The sequence below is a fragment of the Molossus molossus genome, unplaced genomic scaffold (genome assembly GCF_014108415.1).
Source record: "Molossus molossus isolate mMolMol1 unplaced genomic scaffold, mMolMol1.p scaffold_m16_p_1, whole genome shotgun sequence".
In the NCBI taxonomy this organism is placed as follows: Eukaryota; Metazoa; Chordata; class Mammalia; order Chiroptera; family Molossidae; genus Molossus; species Molossus molossus.
In genome coordinates, this window is record NW_023425344.1 from 32,489,849 (window position 1) to 32,507,132 (window position 17,284).

The 17,284-nt window shown below is 40.7% G+C and overlaps 1 protein-coding gene across 1 annotated transcript in view; it reads right to left on the reverse strand.

Moving 5' to 3' along the window:
- Positions 1 to 16,523, reverse strand: part of KCTD8 (potassium channel tetramerization domain containing 8) — a 248,787-nt gene extending 232,264 nt beyond the window's left edge. The window contains exon 1 of the mRNA XM_036277112.1: positions 15,279 to 16,523. Coding sequence (XP_036133005.1) covers positions 15,279 to 16,230 — 952 coding nt within the window. The 5' untranslated portion in view covers positions 16,231 to 16,523. The remainder of the gene's footprint in view (positions 1 to 15,278) is intronic.
- Between the last annotated feature and the right edge of the window lie 761 nt (positions 16,524 to 17,284).

Consider the following 17,284-nt stretch of genomic DNA (forward strand, 5'->3'; position numbering starts at 1 on the left):
GTCGAGTTACATAAAATGGTGAGAAAGAAAAGCATATATGAATTCCATTTTGCTCAGGTATTTTGTTACTATAACTGGTTGAAAGAAATGGAAGTAGCACGATTGAATGGTTAAATCACTTACTGTTCTAGTGACAATATATTTCTTTATTACATTATTTTACTGTCTTTAACATACTTTTCCCTATGGAAGTAGTTTTTAATTTGAAAATTATTACAATGTTTTAGAAATAGCACTCTAAGTTTAACTGGTGAATAAACGTTGAACTAATGCATCCAATCAGGTATTATAAAACTATATGCTCTTATTGCCAACAAAGTTGATGTAGTTTCACAAACTACCTTAGCACGAGTTTAATAGTGTAAGTAATACTGTAATATTGACCATAAAACGGTAATGCCTGTTAAGTTTATTTTAAGGTACTTTTTAGAAACTAAGAGGAGAGATAGTAATACAGAGTTATCGATCCTCATCTTTACAAATACCTACTAGGATAGCCAGATCCTTCCAGAACTTACGTTACACCACAACAGGCCTGGCCATGTCTGGAGGAAGCAGCCCTCCACACTGAGATCCTCTGCAAAGCAAGCACTGGACAACGTGGTTGTGGGTAGGCTGCAACACTAAGCGTGTATGTGTCTGTGTGGGTGAATCCATGGATATGTTTATAATTCTAACAACTGCATTTATAGCATGATTTTTATCTGTCCATATTTTAGTTAACATTTCACTTATTTTCATTCTTTGTAGATACTTGTGGAACAACTTCTCATGCCATTACTCAGTTCTTGCTAATACATTGAATGACTCTCCTCTGTAACATAATTCACTCCAACATAAAGCCTACTGTGATCACCTTAAGGGAAAAGTCTCTGTCATTCATATTTATGTCTTGCCCCAAGCTATAGCCTGGTAATTGCTCAATAAGTACAATTTAAATGGAAATGAAACTAAATCTCGGTTCAATAGCTACCTTAATGGAACCTCCAACATCTCTGGCCCATTCATTAATTTTCACTTTCATTCAAAACCATATATTTATTGAGTTCTTAATATGCTACTAGCCACTAAACTAGGGGCCCCAAGAACACAAACGACCCATACCAGCTCTCAAGGAGAGTAAGTTGTTGAGGAAGATCACACAAAAAGAGATAATTACATTGTCCAGCAATCTCACTTGGGTGTATAAGTTCAAAGGAAGTGTAAACAGGACCACAAAGAGATATCTGCACTGTTATGTCCATTGCAGTGTTATACAAATTGGCTAAGATAAGGAAACAGCCTAAGTGCAATGTGACTTTATGTATATATATTGGAATATTATATCTATCTCTATATATAATGGAATATTATTCAACCATGAGAAAAAAATGAAATCCTGCATTTGTAACAACATGAATAGGTCTTAAGGGCTTTATGCTAAGTAAAATAAATCTGACAGAGAGAGACAAATATACTGTGTGATATCATTCATATGTGGAATCTAAAAACACTGAGCTCATAGAAACAGAGAGTGAGAACTGTGGTTACGGGAATGGGAAGCGGGGGAGAAGGGGGTGGGATGATGTCAGTCAAAGGGTACAACTTAGAGTTGGAAGATGAATAATCTCTGGGGATCTAATGTACAACATTATGATTACAGTAAATAATATTGTACTATATACTAGAAAGTTGCTAAGAGATTGGATCTTAAATGCCCTCACCCCCCCCCCAAAAAAAATAACTGGTAATTAATGACATGATGGAGGTGTTAGCTAACACTATATTGGTCATCATATCACAATATATAAATTATTATGTTGTACATCTTAAACTTATACTATGTTATATATCAATCATATCTCAATAAAGCTAGAAGAGAACCGAAAAATGGCGGTGGAGTGAACGGAGCTGCACAGACCGTCTCCCAGAACCAAACTGGAATTACAACTATAACACAGACAAATCGACGGGAAAAAGCAACAGAAAAGCAGCTTGCGAGGACCAGACAACGAGGGACACTGACTCCATCCCGGTAGGCTTGCGAAGGCGCAAGACGGGGCTGGGAGCCCACGGTCGGCAGCTCGGCAGCAGCCTCAGCTGGGAGCAGCACCCTCGGGTCACACTCCCAGGCGGCCCCGCAGCGCAGCCGGGACAGAGGCTGAAACAGCCACAGCCACTCACCTTGGGCTCCGGCGGAGGGAGGGCGGACTGGACTGGAACTGGGTCGGGACACTCGGGGTTTGGAGGGCGCTCAGCTTTGGCTGAGTGCAGCCACTCAGGACAGTGGCCATATTGCTCCTTCCCAGGGCTCTGAGGAGAGGCAGCAGCCCCTCCCTCGGAGATCCAACCCCACCCTGTGGGCCATTGAAGTGCTAATTGAGGCTCACTAACAACCAGCATCTGCCCCACCCTCGTGAAAGCCCCTTGGCTGAGCACCTGAGGGAGTTTTTCAATCAACTGACAACCCAAAACTCATCAAGTAACCTAGACTGCTAGCCTCCAGGCAAAAAGCTAGAGGATAACAGTACCTTTCCTGGGCTGGCAACTTTAACCAGGAAAGTAAGACTTGACAGTGGTGTTCAACGTGGGTCCTCCCTCGCTCATCTAAACACAGGAGAGGGAGCCACAAACAGCAGAACACCAACACCCACAGGGAGAACTTGACAGCTCCAAAGCCCACAGTGATAGCCAAAATGGTGAAACACAGAAACAGAAGCCAAATGAAAGAGCAAGAGACCTCCACCGAAGATGAGATCAATGTGGAGCAATTAGGCATGTTAACAGAGCTAGAATTCAGAGCCATGATCTTGAGGAAGCTGAACAGCATGAGTAAGGACATAGAGACACTGAAAATAAGCCAATTGGAAATTAAAAACCAACGAGAAGAGATAAAAAATGACATATCAGAAATGAAAAACACATTAGAAGGTTTAAAAAACAGAGTAGGGGAACCTGAGGACCGGATCAGTGAATTAGAAGACAGGGTAGAAAAAATCAACCAATCAGAAAAACAAAAGGAAAAAACTATTAAAAAACAGGAAGACAGCTTAAGAGAACTATGGGACAACTGGAAACGTAATAATATTCGCATCATAGGAGTCCCCGAAGAAGAAGAAAATGAGCAAGGGATAGAGAATATATTAAAAATAATAGTGAGAGAAAACTTCCCTAATTTGGTGAAGGAAGAAGGCATTCAAGTTCAAGAAGCACAGAGAGTCCCAAGTAAGAAGAACGCAAACAGGCCCACACCAAGACACATAGTAATTAAAATGCCACAAATTAAAGACAAAGAGAGAATCCTAAAAGCAGCAAGAGATAAGCAACAGGTTACCTACAAAGGAAACCCCATAAGGCTCTCAGCTGACTTCTCACAAGAAACACTACAGGCCAGAAGAGAATGGCATGAAGTAATCAAAGTCATGAAAAACAAGAATCTGAATCCAAGACTACTCTACCCAGCAAGGCTATCATTCAAAATAGAAGATCAAATAAAGAGCTTCCCAGACAAAACAAGGCTAAGGGAATACATTAGCACCAAACCAGCACTGCAAGAAATGTTAAAAGGACTGCTATAATTAGCAGTAGAAATAGGAAGAAAAATAGAACCACACTAAACAAAAATGGCAATAAATAAGTACATATCAATAATCACCTTAAACGTAAATGGATTGAATGCTCCCATAAAAAGACACAGAGTAGCTGATTGGATAAGAAAGCATGACTCATCTATATGTTGTTTACAAGAGACCCACCTCTCAACAAAAGACTCACATAGGTTGAAAGTGAGGGGATGGAAAAAAATTTTCCAAGCAAATGGAAAGCAAAAAAAAGCTGGGGTAGCAATTCTCATATCAGATAAAATAGATTTCAAAATGAAGACCATAACTAGAGACAAGGACGGCCACTACATAATATTGAAAGGATCTACCCAACAGGAAGATATAACCTTGATAAACATATATGCACCAAATACAGGAGCACCAAAATATATTAAAAATCTTCTGGAGGACTTCCAAGGAGAAATCGACAACAATACAATCATAGCAGGGGACTTCAACACCCCATTGACAGCACTGGATAGATACTCTAGGCAAAAAATTAGCAAGGAACCAGAGACTCTAAATGAAGCACTAGACCAAATGGATTTAATAGATATCTACAGAGAATTACACCCCAAAACTACAGAATACACATTCTTGTCAAGTGCACATGGGACATTCTCAAAGATAGACCACATGATAGGACACAAACTAACTCTCTACAAGTTCAAGAAGATTGAAATCATATCAAGCATCTTCTCAGATCACAATGGCATGAAACTAGAAATCAATTGCAACAAGAACATGCAAAGACATTTCAACACATGGAGGCTAAATAGCATGTTATTAAACAATGAATGGGTCACCGAGGAGATCAAGGAAGAAATTAAAAACTTCCTGGAAACCAATGAAAATGAACACACAACAACACAAAATCTATGGGATGCAGCGAAAGCAGTTCTGAGAGGGAAGTTCATAGCACTACAGGCCTACCTCAAAAAACAAGAAAAATTTCTAATTGACTGTCTAACCTCACAACTTAAAGAATTAGAAAGCAAACAAAAAGAAAACCCCAGAGCAAGTAGAAGGAAGGAAATAGTAAAGATCAGAGCAGAAATAAATGACATAGAGACCAAAATTACAATTCAAAGGATCAATGAAACAAAGAGCTGGTTTTTCGAAAAGATAAACAAGATTGATGGACCCTTAGCTAGACTCACCAAGAAACAAAGAGAGAGAACCCAAATACACAAAATCAGAAATGAAAGAGGAGAAGTAACAACCAACACCACGGAAATACAAAAGATCGTTAACAACTACTATGAACAACTATATGGCAACAAATTTGACAATCTAAGTGAAATGGACAAATTTCTAGAAACACACAGTCTCCCAAAACTATTCCCGGAAGAGATAGAAAACTTGAACAGACCAATAACAACTAAGGAAATTGAAGAGGTAATCAAGACCCTCCCAGCAAACAAAAGCCCAGGCCCAGATGGCTTCAAGACCCTCCCAGCAAACAAAAGCCCAGGCCCAGATGGCTTCACGGGGGAGTTTTACCGAACATTCAAAAAAGAACTAACACCCATTCTCCTCAAACTATTTCAAAAAATTCAAGAAGAAGGAAGAGTTCCAAACACGTTCTATGAAGCCAGCATAATTCTAATTCCAAAGCCAGAAAAAGACACTACAAAGAAAGAAAACTACAGGCCAATATCCCTGATGAACATAGACGCCAAAATCCTGAACAAAATATTAGCAAATCGGATCCAGAAATACATCAAAAAAATTATTCACCATGACCAAGTGGGATTCATTCCAGGGATGCAAGGCTGGTACAATATTCGCAAATCAATAAACGTGATACACCACATAAACAAAATGAAGAATAAAAACCACATGATCATATCAATAGATGCTGAAAAAGCATTGGACAAAATCCAGCATCCATTTCTGATAAAAACGCTCAGCAATGTAGGAATAGAGGGATCATATCTCGACATAATAAAGGCCATATATGAAAGACCTACAGCCAACATCATACTCAATGGACAGAAACTAAAAACATTTCCCTTAAGAACAGGAACAAGACAGGGATGTCCACTTTCGCCACTCTTATTTAACATTGTACTGGAAGTCTTGGCCACAGCAATCAGACATGAAGAAAAAATAAAAGGGATCCAAATTGGAAAGGAGGAAGTGAAACTGTCATTATTTGCAGATGACATGATATTGTACATAGAAAACCCTAAAGACTCCATCAAAAATCTACTAGACTTAATAAATGAATTTGGCAAAGTAGCAGGATACAAAATTAACGTCAAGAAATCGACGGCATTCTTGTACACCAATGATGAACTCACAGAAAGAGAAACTGAAAAAACAATCCCATTTACCATCGCGCCAAAAAAATTACGATACCTAGGAATAAACTTAACCAAAGAAGTAAAGGACCTATTTGCAGAAAACTGCAGGTCATTGAAAAAAGAAATAGAGGAAGATATAAAAAAGTGGAAGCACATACCCTGGTCATGGATTGGAAGAATTAACATCATTAAAATGTCCATACTACCCAAAGCAATCTATAGATTCAATGCAATCCCCATCAAAATACCAACGACATATTTCATAGAACTAGAACAAACACTTCAAAAGTTCATATGGAACCAAAAAAGACCCCGAATAGCCACAGCAATCTTGAAAAAGAAGAACAAAGTAAGTGGGATCACAATACCAGATATCAGGTTATACTACAAAGCGACTGTAACCAAAACAGCCTGGTACTGGCACAAGAACAGGCATATAGACCAGTGGGACAGAACTGAAAACCCAGAAATGGACCCAAGGCAATACGCTCAATTAATATTTGATAAAGGTGGCAGGAGCATACAGTGGAGTAAAGACAGCCTCTTCAATAAATGGTGTTGGGAAAATTGGACAGCTACATGCAAAAAAATGAAACTAGACCGTCAACTTACACCATACACAAAAATAAACTCGAAATGGATAAAAGACTTAAATGTGACCCGTGAATCCATAAAAATTCTAGAAGAAAATGTAGGCAACAAAATTTCGGACATCATACAGAGCAGAATTTTCACTGATACATCACCTAAGGCAACAGAAATAAAGGAGAAAATGAACACATGGGACTACATCAAACTAAAAAGCTTCTGCACAGCAAAAGAAACAATCATCAAAACGGAAAGGCAACCCACTGTATGGGAGAACATCATTGCCAATGATGTATAGATAAGGGGTTAATTTCCAATATATATAGAGTGCTCATACAACTCCACAAAAGGAAGACAAAGAACCCAATTAAAAAATGGGCAGAGGAGCTGAATAGACACCTCTCCAAACAGGACATACAAATGGCCAAAAGACATATGAAGAAATGCTCCACATCACTAATCATCAGAGAGATGCAAATTAAAACAACAATGAGGTATCACCTCACACCTGTCAGAATGGCCGCCATCAACAAATCATCAACCAACAAGTGTTGGCGAGGGTGTGGAGAAAAGGGGACTCTAATACACTGCTGGTGGGAATGCAGACTGGTGCAGCCACTATGGAAAACAATATGGTGCTACCTCAAAAAATTAAAAATTGAACTCCCATTTGACCCAGTGATCCCACTGCTGGGAATATACCCTAAGAAGCCTGAAACACCAATCAGGAAGAATATATGTACCTCCATGTTCATAGCAGCACTATTTACAATAGCTAAGATCTGGAAACAGCCCAAGTGTCCACCAGTAGACGAATGGATAAAAAAGCAGTGGTACATATACACAATGGAGTACTATGCAGCGGTAAGAAAGAAAGCTCTCTTATCCTTTGAGACGACATGGAGGGACCTGGAAAGTATTATCCTAAGTGAAAGAAGCCAAGCAGAAAAAGACAAATACCACATGATCTCACTTATATACGGAATATAATGAACATAACAGTCTGAGGAATACAGTAGACCCAGACACATGGAAGTAGGGCACAGACTGACATCCCTCAGAAGAGGGGATGGGGGGGGGTGGGGGGTGGGAAGAGATAAACCACAGAATTTATATGCATGTATGTATAACCAATGGACATGGACAACTAAGCCGGGGACGGGGCGGAGGTGGGGTGGGGTGGGGGGTGCCAATGGGGTAAAAAGGTAAAATATCTGTAACAAAAAAATAAATAAAAATTCATATAAAACTTGAAGAAAAAATAAATAAAACTAGAAGAAAGTTAAGACACAACAAGAAAGGAAATAGATAGATAATTTCAAATATTAGGCAATTCAATGAGGCCCTCTGTCCATTATACTACAAAAAGAGACAGAAGTGCAGACGCTAAACGTAGACGTATTCTATATCAAGGGGTCCGTACTGCATGGCTATGTTACGGGTGGTCAATAACCAATTGGTTAGGAAAGCTCAGCGTAAAACACTTCATATATTTTGTTTGTTTGTTTTTGAATGTGCAAAATACAGTTAACCTCGTAGGATAATTCGGTCTCATAAAGTGTTCACTTGCAGAAATGAATGATGAGAAGTGTACAGATGACAGGCACAGGACATATGTATCCAAGTCAGCAGCTGGAGGTTCACCATTACCCTTGAAACTTAAGTATTTCACTTACCTGTTGGAGTAACTTTGAAATCCCGTGAATAAGATTACTCTCCTCTTTAGGTGAGTCCTCACAAAACCTCTTGTGGTACAGCCTCCCACAACCAAAAGAATGAACTCCATTAGATATGCCACCAGCATGTCCTGCAGACTGTGGCGGCCAAGTCCGAAAGCTCACTCAAACACCTGAAGTTAATTCCAATGTGGCTTTTAAAATATGTGATATTAAATATAGATTGAAAAGTAATCTAAAACACTAATTGTCAAGTACTCTAAATTGACACACATTTATTGCCTTATAAATATGTTTTTTTCAACAATACTTTAAGGCTTCAAAATTGCCAAAGCTGATCCCAATACACAATAGGTACTTGATACCTTTTTTGAGCCTAATTATACCAAGTATATAATTTAATGATATTAATCAATCTTTAAGACTAATAAATAATATATTAGTAACAAAATTGATTTCAACTAAAATAACCTCTTCATTTCGACACCTTCTAAGAAAAAAAATATAATGTGTTTTATTACACAAGGTAAAATAAATTTTCTGCATAAGAAGAGTATATAACTACTTTAACACTGTTTACATTTGTAAGTTTATCAAACCTATAGATATTACTTGTTCACCCAAAAATGTGCTAAATTGAGTTAAATGGTTTATTTTCTTTCCTTTTTTTTTTTCCTTTATTGATTTTTTAGAGAGAGGATGTGAGAGGGAGAGAGAGAAAGAAACATCAATGAGAGAGAACATCAATTGGCCACCTCCTTCATGCCTCCCACTGGGCATCGGGGTCCACAGCTGGGCACGAGTCCTGACCGGGAATCGAACCGGCGATCTCTTGGTGCATGGGTCAATGCTCAACCACTGAGCCACACCAGCCGGACTTATTTTCTTTAATGTTAATATATTCATGAATGATAACTTTAATTCATAAAAATTAACCCTTCCATCAAGTGAAGATTTTCTAAAAACTTATTTATGGCATTCCTTGAAAATTGAACATAAGCTAAGAAATATTAGGTTCATTCATATACAGTATGCACCACCATTTTTTGCTTTCTATATGTAGCTAAATTCTACATATTTGGTAGACATTCAAATATATTTGACATATTGGCTGCATGAAACAAGCATTATTTTAAAATGTTTAAGAGGAAAGGCTTGAGAGTAGGAGAGGACTACTCAAATTCCTGCTCAGCTGCATACCAGTTCTATGACCCAGACATGTTACTTCAACTCTCCAAATCATACTTTCCTAACTGAAGTGTCAGGGAACTAATGTCAAGCTTAAGGAATGTTACAAAAAGTAAACAAAGTGATGTACATAAAACACATCACAAATTAGATACATAGTAAATGTTCTTTTAATCACACATCCTGTATTTTGAAAACAGTCAAATATTTTCCTAAGCTTGCAGGGAAAACATTCAACAACAATATTTATAATATTGCCTGTGGCAAAAAACTTGTATTATACTTTATTATCTAAGATGACAATAAAGAAGTTAATATCATGGAGAAAATGTCATTACAGTAAATGTATCAATTTATTCAATGTATAAAACAAAACAAAGACAGCATAAAAGAGATCTATATAGTATAAACCATAACTTTAAAAAATGTTTATCACCCAGCCAGTTTGGCTCAGCAGTTAGAGCATCAGCCTGAGGACCAGAAGGTCTCAGGTTCGATTCCCAGTCAATGACATATACCTGGGTTGCAGGTTCAATCCCCAGCCCCTGTCAGGTCGTGCAGGAGGCAACCAATCGGTGTCTCTCTCTCTCACATCAATGTTTCTATTTCTCTCTCCCTCCCTCCCTTCTACTCTACCTAAAAATCAATGGAAAAATATCCTCGGGTGAAGATTTAAAACAATTGGTTATTATCTATATACTTAGAGAAAAAAGACTGGGAGAAAATGAATCAACATTTTATTAGCAATTTACAAGTGCTGATTTTTAAAATTTTACTTTTCTTCTATAAAATTCCCAAAACTGGCTGTGCTATTTTCATTTTCAAAAAAGGGCTACTCTCGAAGGACATGTAGACAACCATTTTCACGTTTTTTAACTATTGCCAGTTAATATTTGTAACAATAGAATAGATAACTAATAATAATTTCATACAGATCATTTTTGTTTCCAAAAATAGTTTTTTTCTTTTTAGCAAAGACATACTCACACACTCAAACATACACACAAATTGTGAGTTCTAGCATCCTGAGCTATAGAAGAAAGAACTCTGTCAAATATGGTTTGTAACACCATTCAGTCTTTCAGCTTCATTATCTGCACAGCAAGTGACAACAAGAAGCTGTAGAAAGGGTGGCAGGAGGAGCTAAAGCCAAACCCTACAAAAAGATCAAGTTTAGAGACAGTACTATGCCAGACATAAAAGTTTAAAGCCCTCAAGTGGGAGCCAATGTCACAGCACAGTTTACAAACTTTTTGTACTCCAATGTTTTTGTCAGCTTTCTTTTGCTATTATCTACATAAAATCAGAATCTTGGTGTTTTAAAAAGTTGTCTGTTCCTTGTTCTTATTCTCCACTGATTCAAGGGCATTCAGCCATGTGGTTGCAGAAGATATTTCCACATCACAATTATAATAATAATTAGTAAGTTTTCAGGAGGAAAAGGACCAACTTTTAAAGAAAAAAAGAAATTAACAAAGTTGTTTTCTATAACACAGTGTTTGGTGGTAAAAGTAGAAGTATTTTAAGACTGGAAAATAATATGTAATTTTAAAGATATTCATCTAAATAGAACAACTTTTTAAAGAAGTTTCTTAGAAAGCTTTTAATACAACAGGCCTGCTAACATAAGATTCAGCAGCTATTTTAACATTTTCAACTCAACTAGATTTCTTCAACCCAACCAAATGAATTAAATCAGAATTTGAAAGAGAGAATATATAAATCTAGTATGACAAATTAGATTTCACAGCCCAGTTCAGTGATTGCATTAATTTCTAGATCTGGCACTCTCGTGCATCACAACAGAAAAGGATATACCAAATTTAAAGAGTGCCAAGAGAAATCCCACACGAGGGTATACTTTGGCACCACATATCATGCAGCCAACATGTGGAGCGCAAAATTCAAATCACTGTGAGGGAAGATCAGTAAATCTTCTATTTCTTTACACTCACTGATTATGAGAAATAAAGGGTATACGATATGCTAGTTTTAAATATGGGTGGTCTATGTATCACATTTCAAGCAGCTAATTATCTACTGTCTTACTCATATAATGGAAATATTTTTTGTCTCCCAGATATTGCTAAAAATAGCCACAAATACACAAAAGACACCCCTCTCTAAAAAGAAAGCCCAACAAATCACTGTTTTTCTTCAGGAAAGAACAAACCACAGAAGTTATATGCATGTATTCGAAACCATGGACACAGACAGCAATGCGGGGAGGGAGGTGTGTGGGATCGGGAGGAGGGTGTTAATGGGGGGAAAAGGAGAAATTTCTGTACATCTGTAACAAAAATAAATTAATAAAAAAAGAAAAGATAAATTTTAAAAATAAAGAACAATCCATCTTAAGTATTAGGAAAGTAATATAAAGTGTAATATTACTAATATATGTTGCAGAGTCTAAATGACTTGATAAAATAAGGAGTTAAGACTGAGAACAGATGTAAGAGTGTCCATGTAGCTAAATGAAGCTAGTATTAAATGTCTAATAGCCTGTATATAACTTTTAGCATTACAACCCAATGACTTGGATACAAGCACTTAAGGAGATATGAATGTAGTTCATTGTTTGTTGGAAAATACTGACAAAGTTTCAAGTCCTATTGGAGAGCGTTAAAACACTTCTTGGCACTGAACATGAAAAGGATTCTGTTGAGTTGTTCCAAAAAAAGTAACTGGAGTATGACTAGCAAAGCTAGGTGACTTAAATTTGGCCTGAAAAATGCAAATCCCAGGAAAGAAGTTGATTATTAAATTGGTTGTTTCAAATTTCAAAAGTTTATTATGTTGTCATTTATTTGCAAAATAATATCTCAGTTAACTTTAAAATTAAATCAACTATAGTTACTATAAAACAAAATTAAAATTTAGTATCAACAAGAATAATAAAGTCTGTACTCTATTATAATGTTGACAGTAAACTTTGTTAAGCTTTTATTATAGGTTGAGCACTGTTCTAAGAACTTTACATGTATCCTCAAATCCAAATAAGTTGGTACTATATTATATTAGGTGAGGAAACTAACACATAGAACAAGCAAATAATTTACCCAATATCACACATTTGGCAAAGAGCAAGTGTTGGGATTACTAAACCATCTACCACTCTCTTCCTGTCTACTCAGGGACAAAAGGTAGGTGAGGAGTTGAAATTGGCATCCAAGTGTATAAACTACGATTCTATAACTTTTAGAGAAGTTTAAAACTAAGTTCACATGCAGCCTGAATTAAAAAGTGTGTTCAAATGAATGATGCTTACTATTCACTAAATGTTTGTTGAAAGTACTGCATCAAAAGGTAAAATAAAAGACCACTAAACAAGATAATTACACGCTGTGTACTTGCATCATTACCTACACCGAGTAAGATGGAAATATAAAAATTTTACAGTGTATTTTTATTTACCAATATTAAAAGAAATCCCATCCAAAATAGTTTGTGAAAATATGTTGTAATCTTTACAAAACATAAAATAAATTAATGTATAATAGTATTCAATATCAATTTTACATAATAAATAAAGAAGTGGCACCTACATTAGGCAGGTCAATGACTGGAATACAACTTCAAAAGAATAATATTTAATCTGAAATTGTATATTTGCCCCCACAGGATAATCAATGAGAACAGTTTTGAGTTGTTTCCTTAGATTCCTGGGACTTTTATAAGTGAATCTCGGAGCTCATTAGTTATGTGAGGTACTCTGCAAATGGTTCTTCTTAACAGGAACATTTTATTTCGTTAACACTTCTTCTAGCTCCAGAAGTGAAATATTCTGAATTCCATATATCTCTCAAATTACCTTATTAGTTAAATTGGCTGAGTTTCCAACATCAATATACTATTTTAAAGGCATTTTTTAATATAATTTAGAGATAACCTGTTATTATCTCTTTAATTAACAAACTAATGAACAGTCCTAGGTCCACGGCTTTCCGGAAAAAGAAAGACCAAATCTGTGAAAGATTCCAAAATACAAAAAACATAAGTGCAGAACACATCTTCTCTAACAAAAATCACTAACCACAAGAAAATCAAAATTTTATTTCATCTCATCTTCTGAAATGTTTGAAAATATATCCATGTGTAAATGACATAAATGTTTAAGATCTAAAATGTTAATAAAGGTTCCATTGATAAGGGATAAAAATGTAAAAATAATGCTAAATAGTTTAATTATTTAATATATATTGAAGAGATCTTATTACAATAAAACATTACCCTCCTTTGGGTGGCTCTTTTTTTTTTTTTTTTTTTTTTTTTTGCATCTATCTTCAGACAGAGTAGGAGGGAGAGAGGGAGGAAGAGAGAGAAACATCGATGTGAGAGAGACACATCCAGTGGTTGCCACCCACACAACCTCAACCGGGCCAGGACAAACTGCAACTGAGGTACAAGGCCTTAGTGGGAACCGAACCCTGGACTCTCTGGTCCGTGGGCCGACGCTCCAACCACTGAGCCAAACCGGCCAGGGCTGGGTGGCTTTTCTATCTTTTTACTGTGCAACATGTAACAATACTTTGATATAATTAAGGCAATTAGATTTTTATCTACCACTTCAGTGGACACCTTTTTGCTTCTCAGTTAAAAATCTTTGCTTTGTCAGAATATCCAGCACTATTAATAAAGACAGTCTAACTCTAAGACCCAGACTGCTGTGTTTTGTCACCCTCCCTCCAAGATTACTAGAATATACAATGAGCACCTTCCAGTCAAGCTTGCACCTGTGCAAGAAGACATCCTTTCCAGTTCTCTAGTCAAAATAAAGTGCAAAAATATTGTCTAGTGCCCTAACAGTGAGCATATTACCAAAAATAAATAAATACAATTAAAACTGGTCTGTTTCTATCCTATGCGGTGAATGGTACTCTCCACAGTACAAGAAAATTTCGAAGCTTCTTGTGTCTTGCCAAAGGAAAACCGTTTGCCAAATGATGTTCCTGCTGCCATCCCAGCTGGCTTTTCATTTTCCCAAACAGCTTTCTAGTTGTGGCCCTCCTAGGTGTCTAAACGTCACTGAGAATTGAGCCTGCCCCGCCTCCCCATCCCCCTCTCCCCAGTGGTATTTGATGGAGTTCTTGAACTTGACCCACAGGGACACCCTCCTGAAGCGCACTGCACAAAGCATCATGCTGAACGCTTTCTAAATCTTCGACCTCATCCTCTTGTTTCAGGCTATCCCAGGTTTTATTCCCCCGGGGAAGTGGACAACACCCCCCCACACCCACTTTTGTACTTGAGATGCCCAGAAGGAAACACAATCTCAATCTCTCTCTAGTTTCCTCCACCTTCGCAGTCCAAAAACACAGTGCAATTACAGATGACAAGTGGCGCGGGGGAAATCTGAGGTTATCTGGGTCGACGGAAACCTCTTTCCCATCAGCCGCTCTCAAGCCCAGGCCCCTTGAGAGGCTCTTGAGGCACAGTCATCACTTCTCCGGTTGTTCCCGTGAGAAACCACCCATAATTGCACGTCCCTGCGCCAGGCCAGCACTAACAGGAGGTAATCCTGGCGGTTCGCGGCGATACTTCCATGCCAACCTGTCCTCTGGAGAGGAAACACCGAGACTCACATAATTTGATCCCCAGGAGTCCCACAGAAGCGGAGAGAAGGAGAACCCATGCGCCCAGCCAGCTCTCCCAGGCCCCCTTCCTGCCCTCCGCTGTAGAAGGAGCCCAGCGCTTCTAGGTGCAGGGCGGGGGAGAGGGCAAGATTAATAAAGTTAAGAAAGAGGATTGCGTGGGAACTGCGTACTCCCGAGGGACAAAGAGGGAGCTCGAAAAAAGAGAAAGCATAAATCGTGTCTGCTATGTGATGGGGGCGTGCAGGGAGAGCCCCTCGCGCTTACTGATGAACCAGCACTCTCTGGGACACCCTTCCGTCCGGGTTCGGGGACAACCAGGTAATGCGGGGACTGCGAACTTACGGAAGAAAATGTACTCGGTGTAGCTGCTCCAGATCTTGTCGTCGCGGTACTGGTTGACGAAGGCTGCGGTGCCGGAGGAGTTACACGCCACCATGTGGAAGCCGGCCTCGGACAGGCGATCGAACGCCTGCTCCAAGTAGGTGAACTTGAGGTAGAAGCGGGACGTGTACTTCTCGGGCGGGCGGTCAGGGTCGCGGCTCTCGTTGAGCGTGTCCCCGAAGACCTCCTTGGCCAGCGCGATGCGTCCGCACACCATGATGCGCGCCACACGCCGGAACTTGGCGTCCGCCTGGTTGTCGCGCACTGTGGTGTAGGAGCCGCGGTAGCCCAGCGTGAGGAAGCCCGAGCGCTTGTCCGGTGCGCCGCCGCCACCGTGCGCTCCGGAGCCCGAGGGCGCGGCGGCCGCCGCCCCCCGCAGGAGGAGCGCATCGCTGCTGCCCTGCGAGACGTTGTCCTCCAAGTCGCTCTGGCAGCCCTCGTCGTTGAGCGAGTTCTGCTTGGTGACCTTGGGCGATAGCAGCTTGACCAGGTCGGTGAGCTGGAAGTACTCGGCCTCGCGCAGGAGGCGCTCCTTCTCCGGGAAGTGCTCCGGCAGCGCCAGCTGCTTGTCCCGCAGATAATCCAACACGTACCTGAAGAGGAAGCCGTCTCGGTCGATGAAGAAGCGCGCCCGGCTGTCCCTGGGCAGCTCGCCCCGGCGTCGCGCGCCGCCCCGGGGGCTGGAGGGCGAGAACATCGTGGCCAGAGTGCTGTCCGGGACGCTGAGCAGCGTTGAGTGCTTGGTCACATAGACCTGACCTCCCACGTTCAGCTCCACCACCTCGGGGAAGGGCGAGGGCGCGCAGGGCCCCGGGGCGGCGGCTGCCGACGCACCAGGCGAGCTGGACGAGGACACCATCTCGCTAATGGGCAGAATGGTGCTGCCGACGCTGCCCGTGTCCTTCAAAGCCATGGTCCGCCCCGCCGCCGGCCAAGTGACCCGGGAGAGCCGCACTTTCTCGTTCCCGAAGCCGGTGCCCGGCACCCCCGGCGGCCTCTGGCCTTGGCGTGAGCCTGGTGCGCCCTCGGGCCGGGCGGCACGCTCCTCCGGCCGGGGCGGCCCGGTTCAGGGCTCGGGGCAGCAGTGGCGGCCGCGGCGCTCGGGCTCCATCGGGGGAGCGCAGCGCGGGAGAGCAGCTCAGCGGGAACGGCCGTGGAGACGCTAGGAGGAGCGGCTGCTCCTTTGGGGCGTCGGCGGGGAAGTGTTAGAGAGACTTGCAAGAGGCTCTTTCTCGGGCGCTCGCCTCTCCGCGGGGAGGGCGAGAGGAGGGGTCAGAGCAAAGAAAACTCGCCGCCCCAGCAGCTTGCGAGCGCGCCACGAGTCCCGAGCGCGGATGGTGGCGCTAACTACTCCTCGCAGCCTGGGAGGCGGCACTGACGTCAAGCCCTGGCTGGGACCCGAGCCACAGCTGTCATTTAAAGAGATAAGCGCCAGCCGCAGGATGCCGGGCTCCTACACTAGGGGGCGGAGGTAGCCTAGGGCCGAGCCAGGAGAAGATGCTACTTGGATGGGAGCCAAGATTAGCGGGCAGGGAATCTCCGGAAACACAGGAGAAAGGGGCAGTATCTCTCTTTCATTTCATTCCCTCCTTTTGTCCGTCCCTCCCTTCCTCTCGCCTTCTCTCCCTTCACCTTCCTTACTTCCTTGGCCCCTTTTACAACCCTTAAAACTAGTTTTGGGGGGTTTGTGTTTTTTGTCGTTCTGTTTTTTACTCTTGCATTCAAGTGGACTGAAGAGGGAAGGGAAGAAGGGTTGGATTATAAAAGGCCAATTTTATAATCTTTAATTACTATATTGGCCTGAGAGTAGTGATTGCAAAAGGACTAAGTGGGGGTGAATTCCTTATAGTGGTTTTACCATCGATTTTAAAGTGCACGGCTAAATGTCGGAAGGTCTAGTACAATCAAATGTCATGATTACATATTTAACTGCATGTGCTACATCAGTTGCAGAATATTTTTAAACT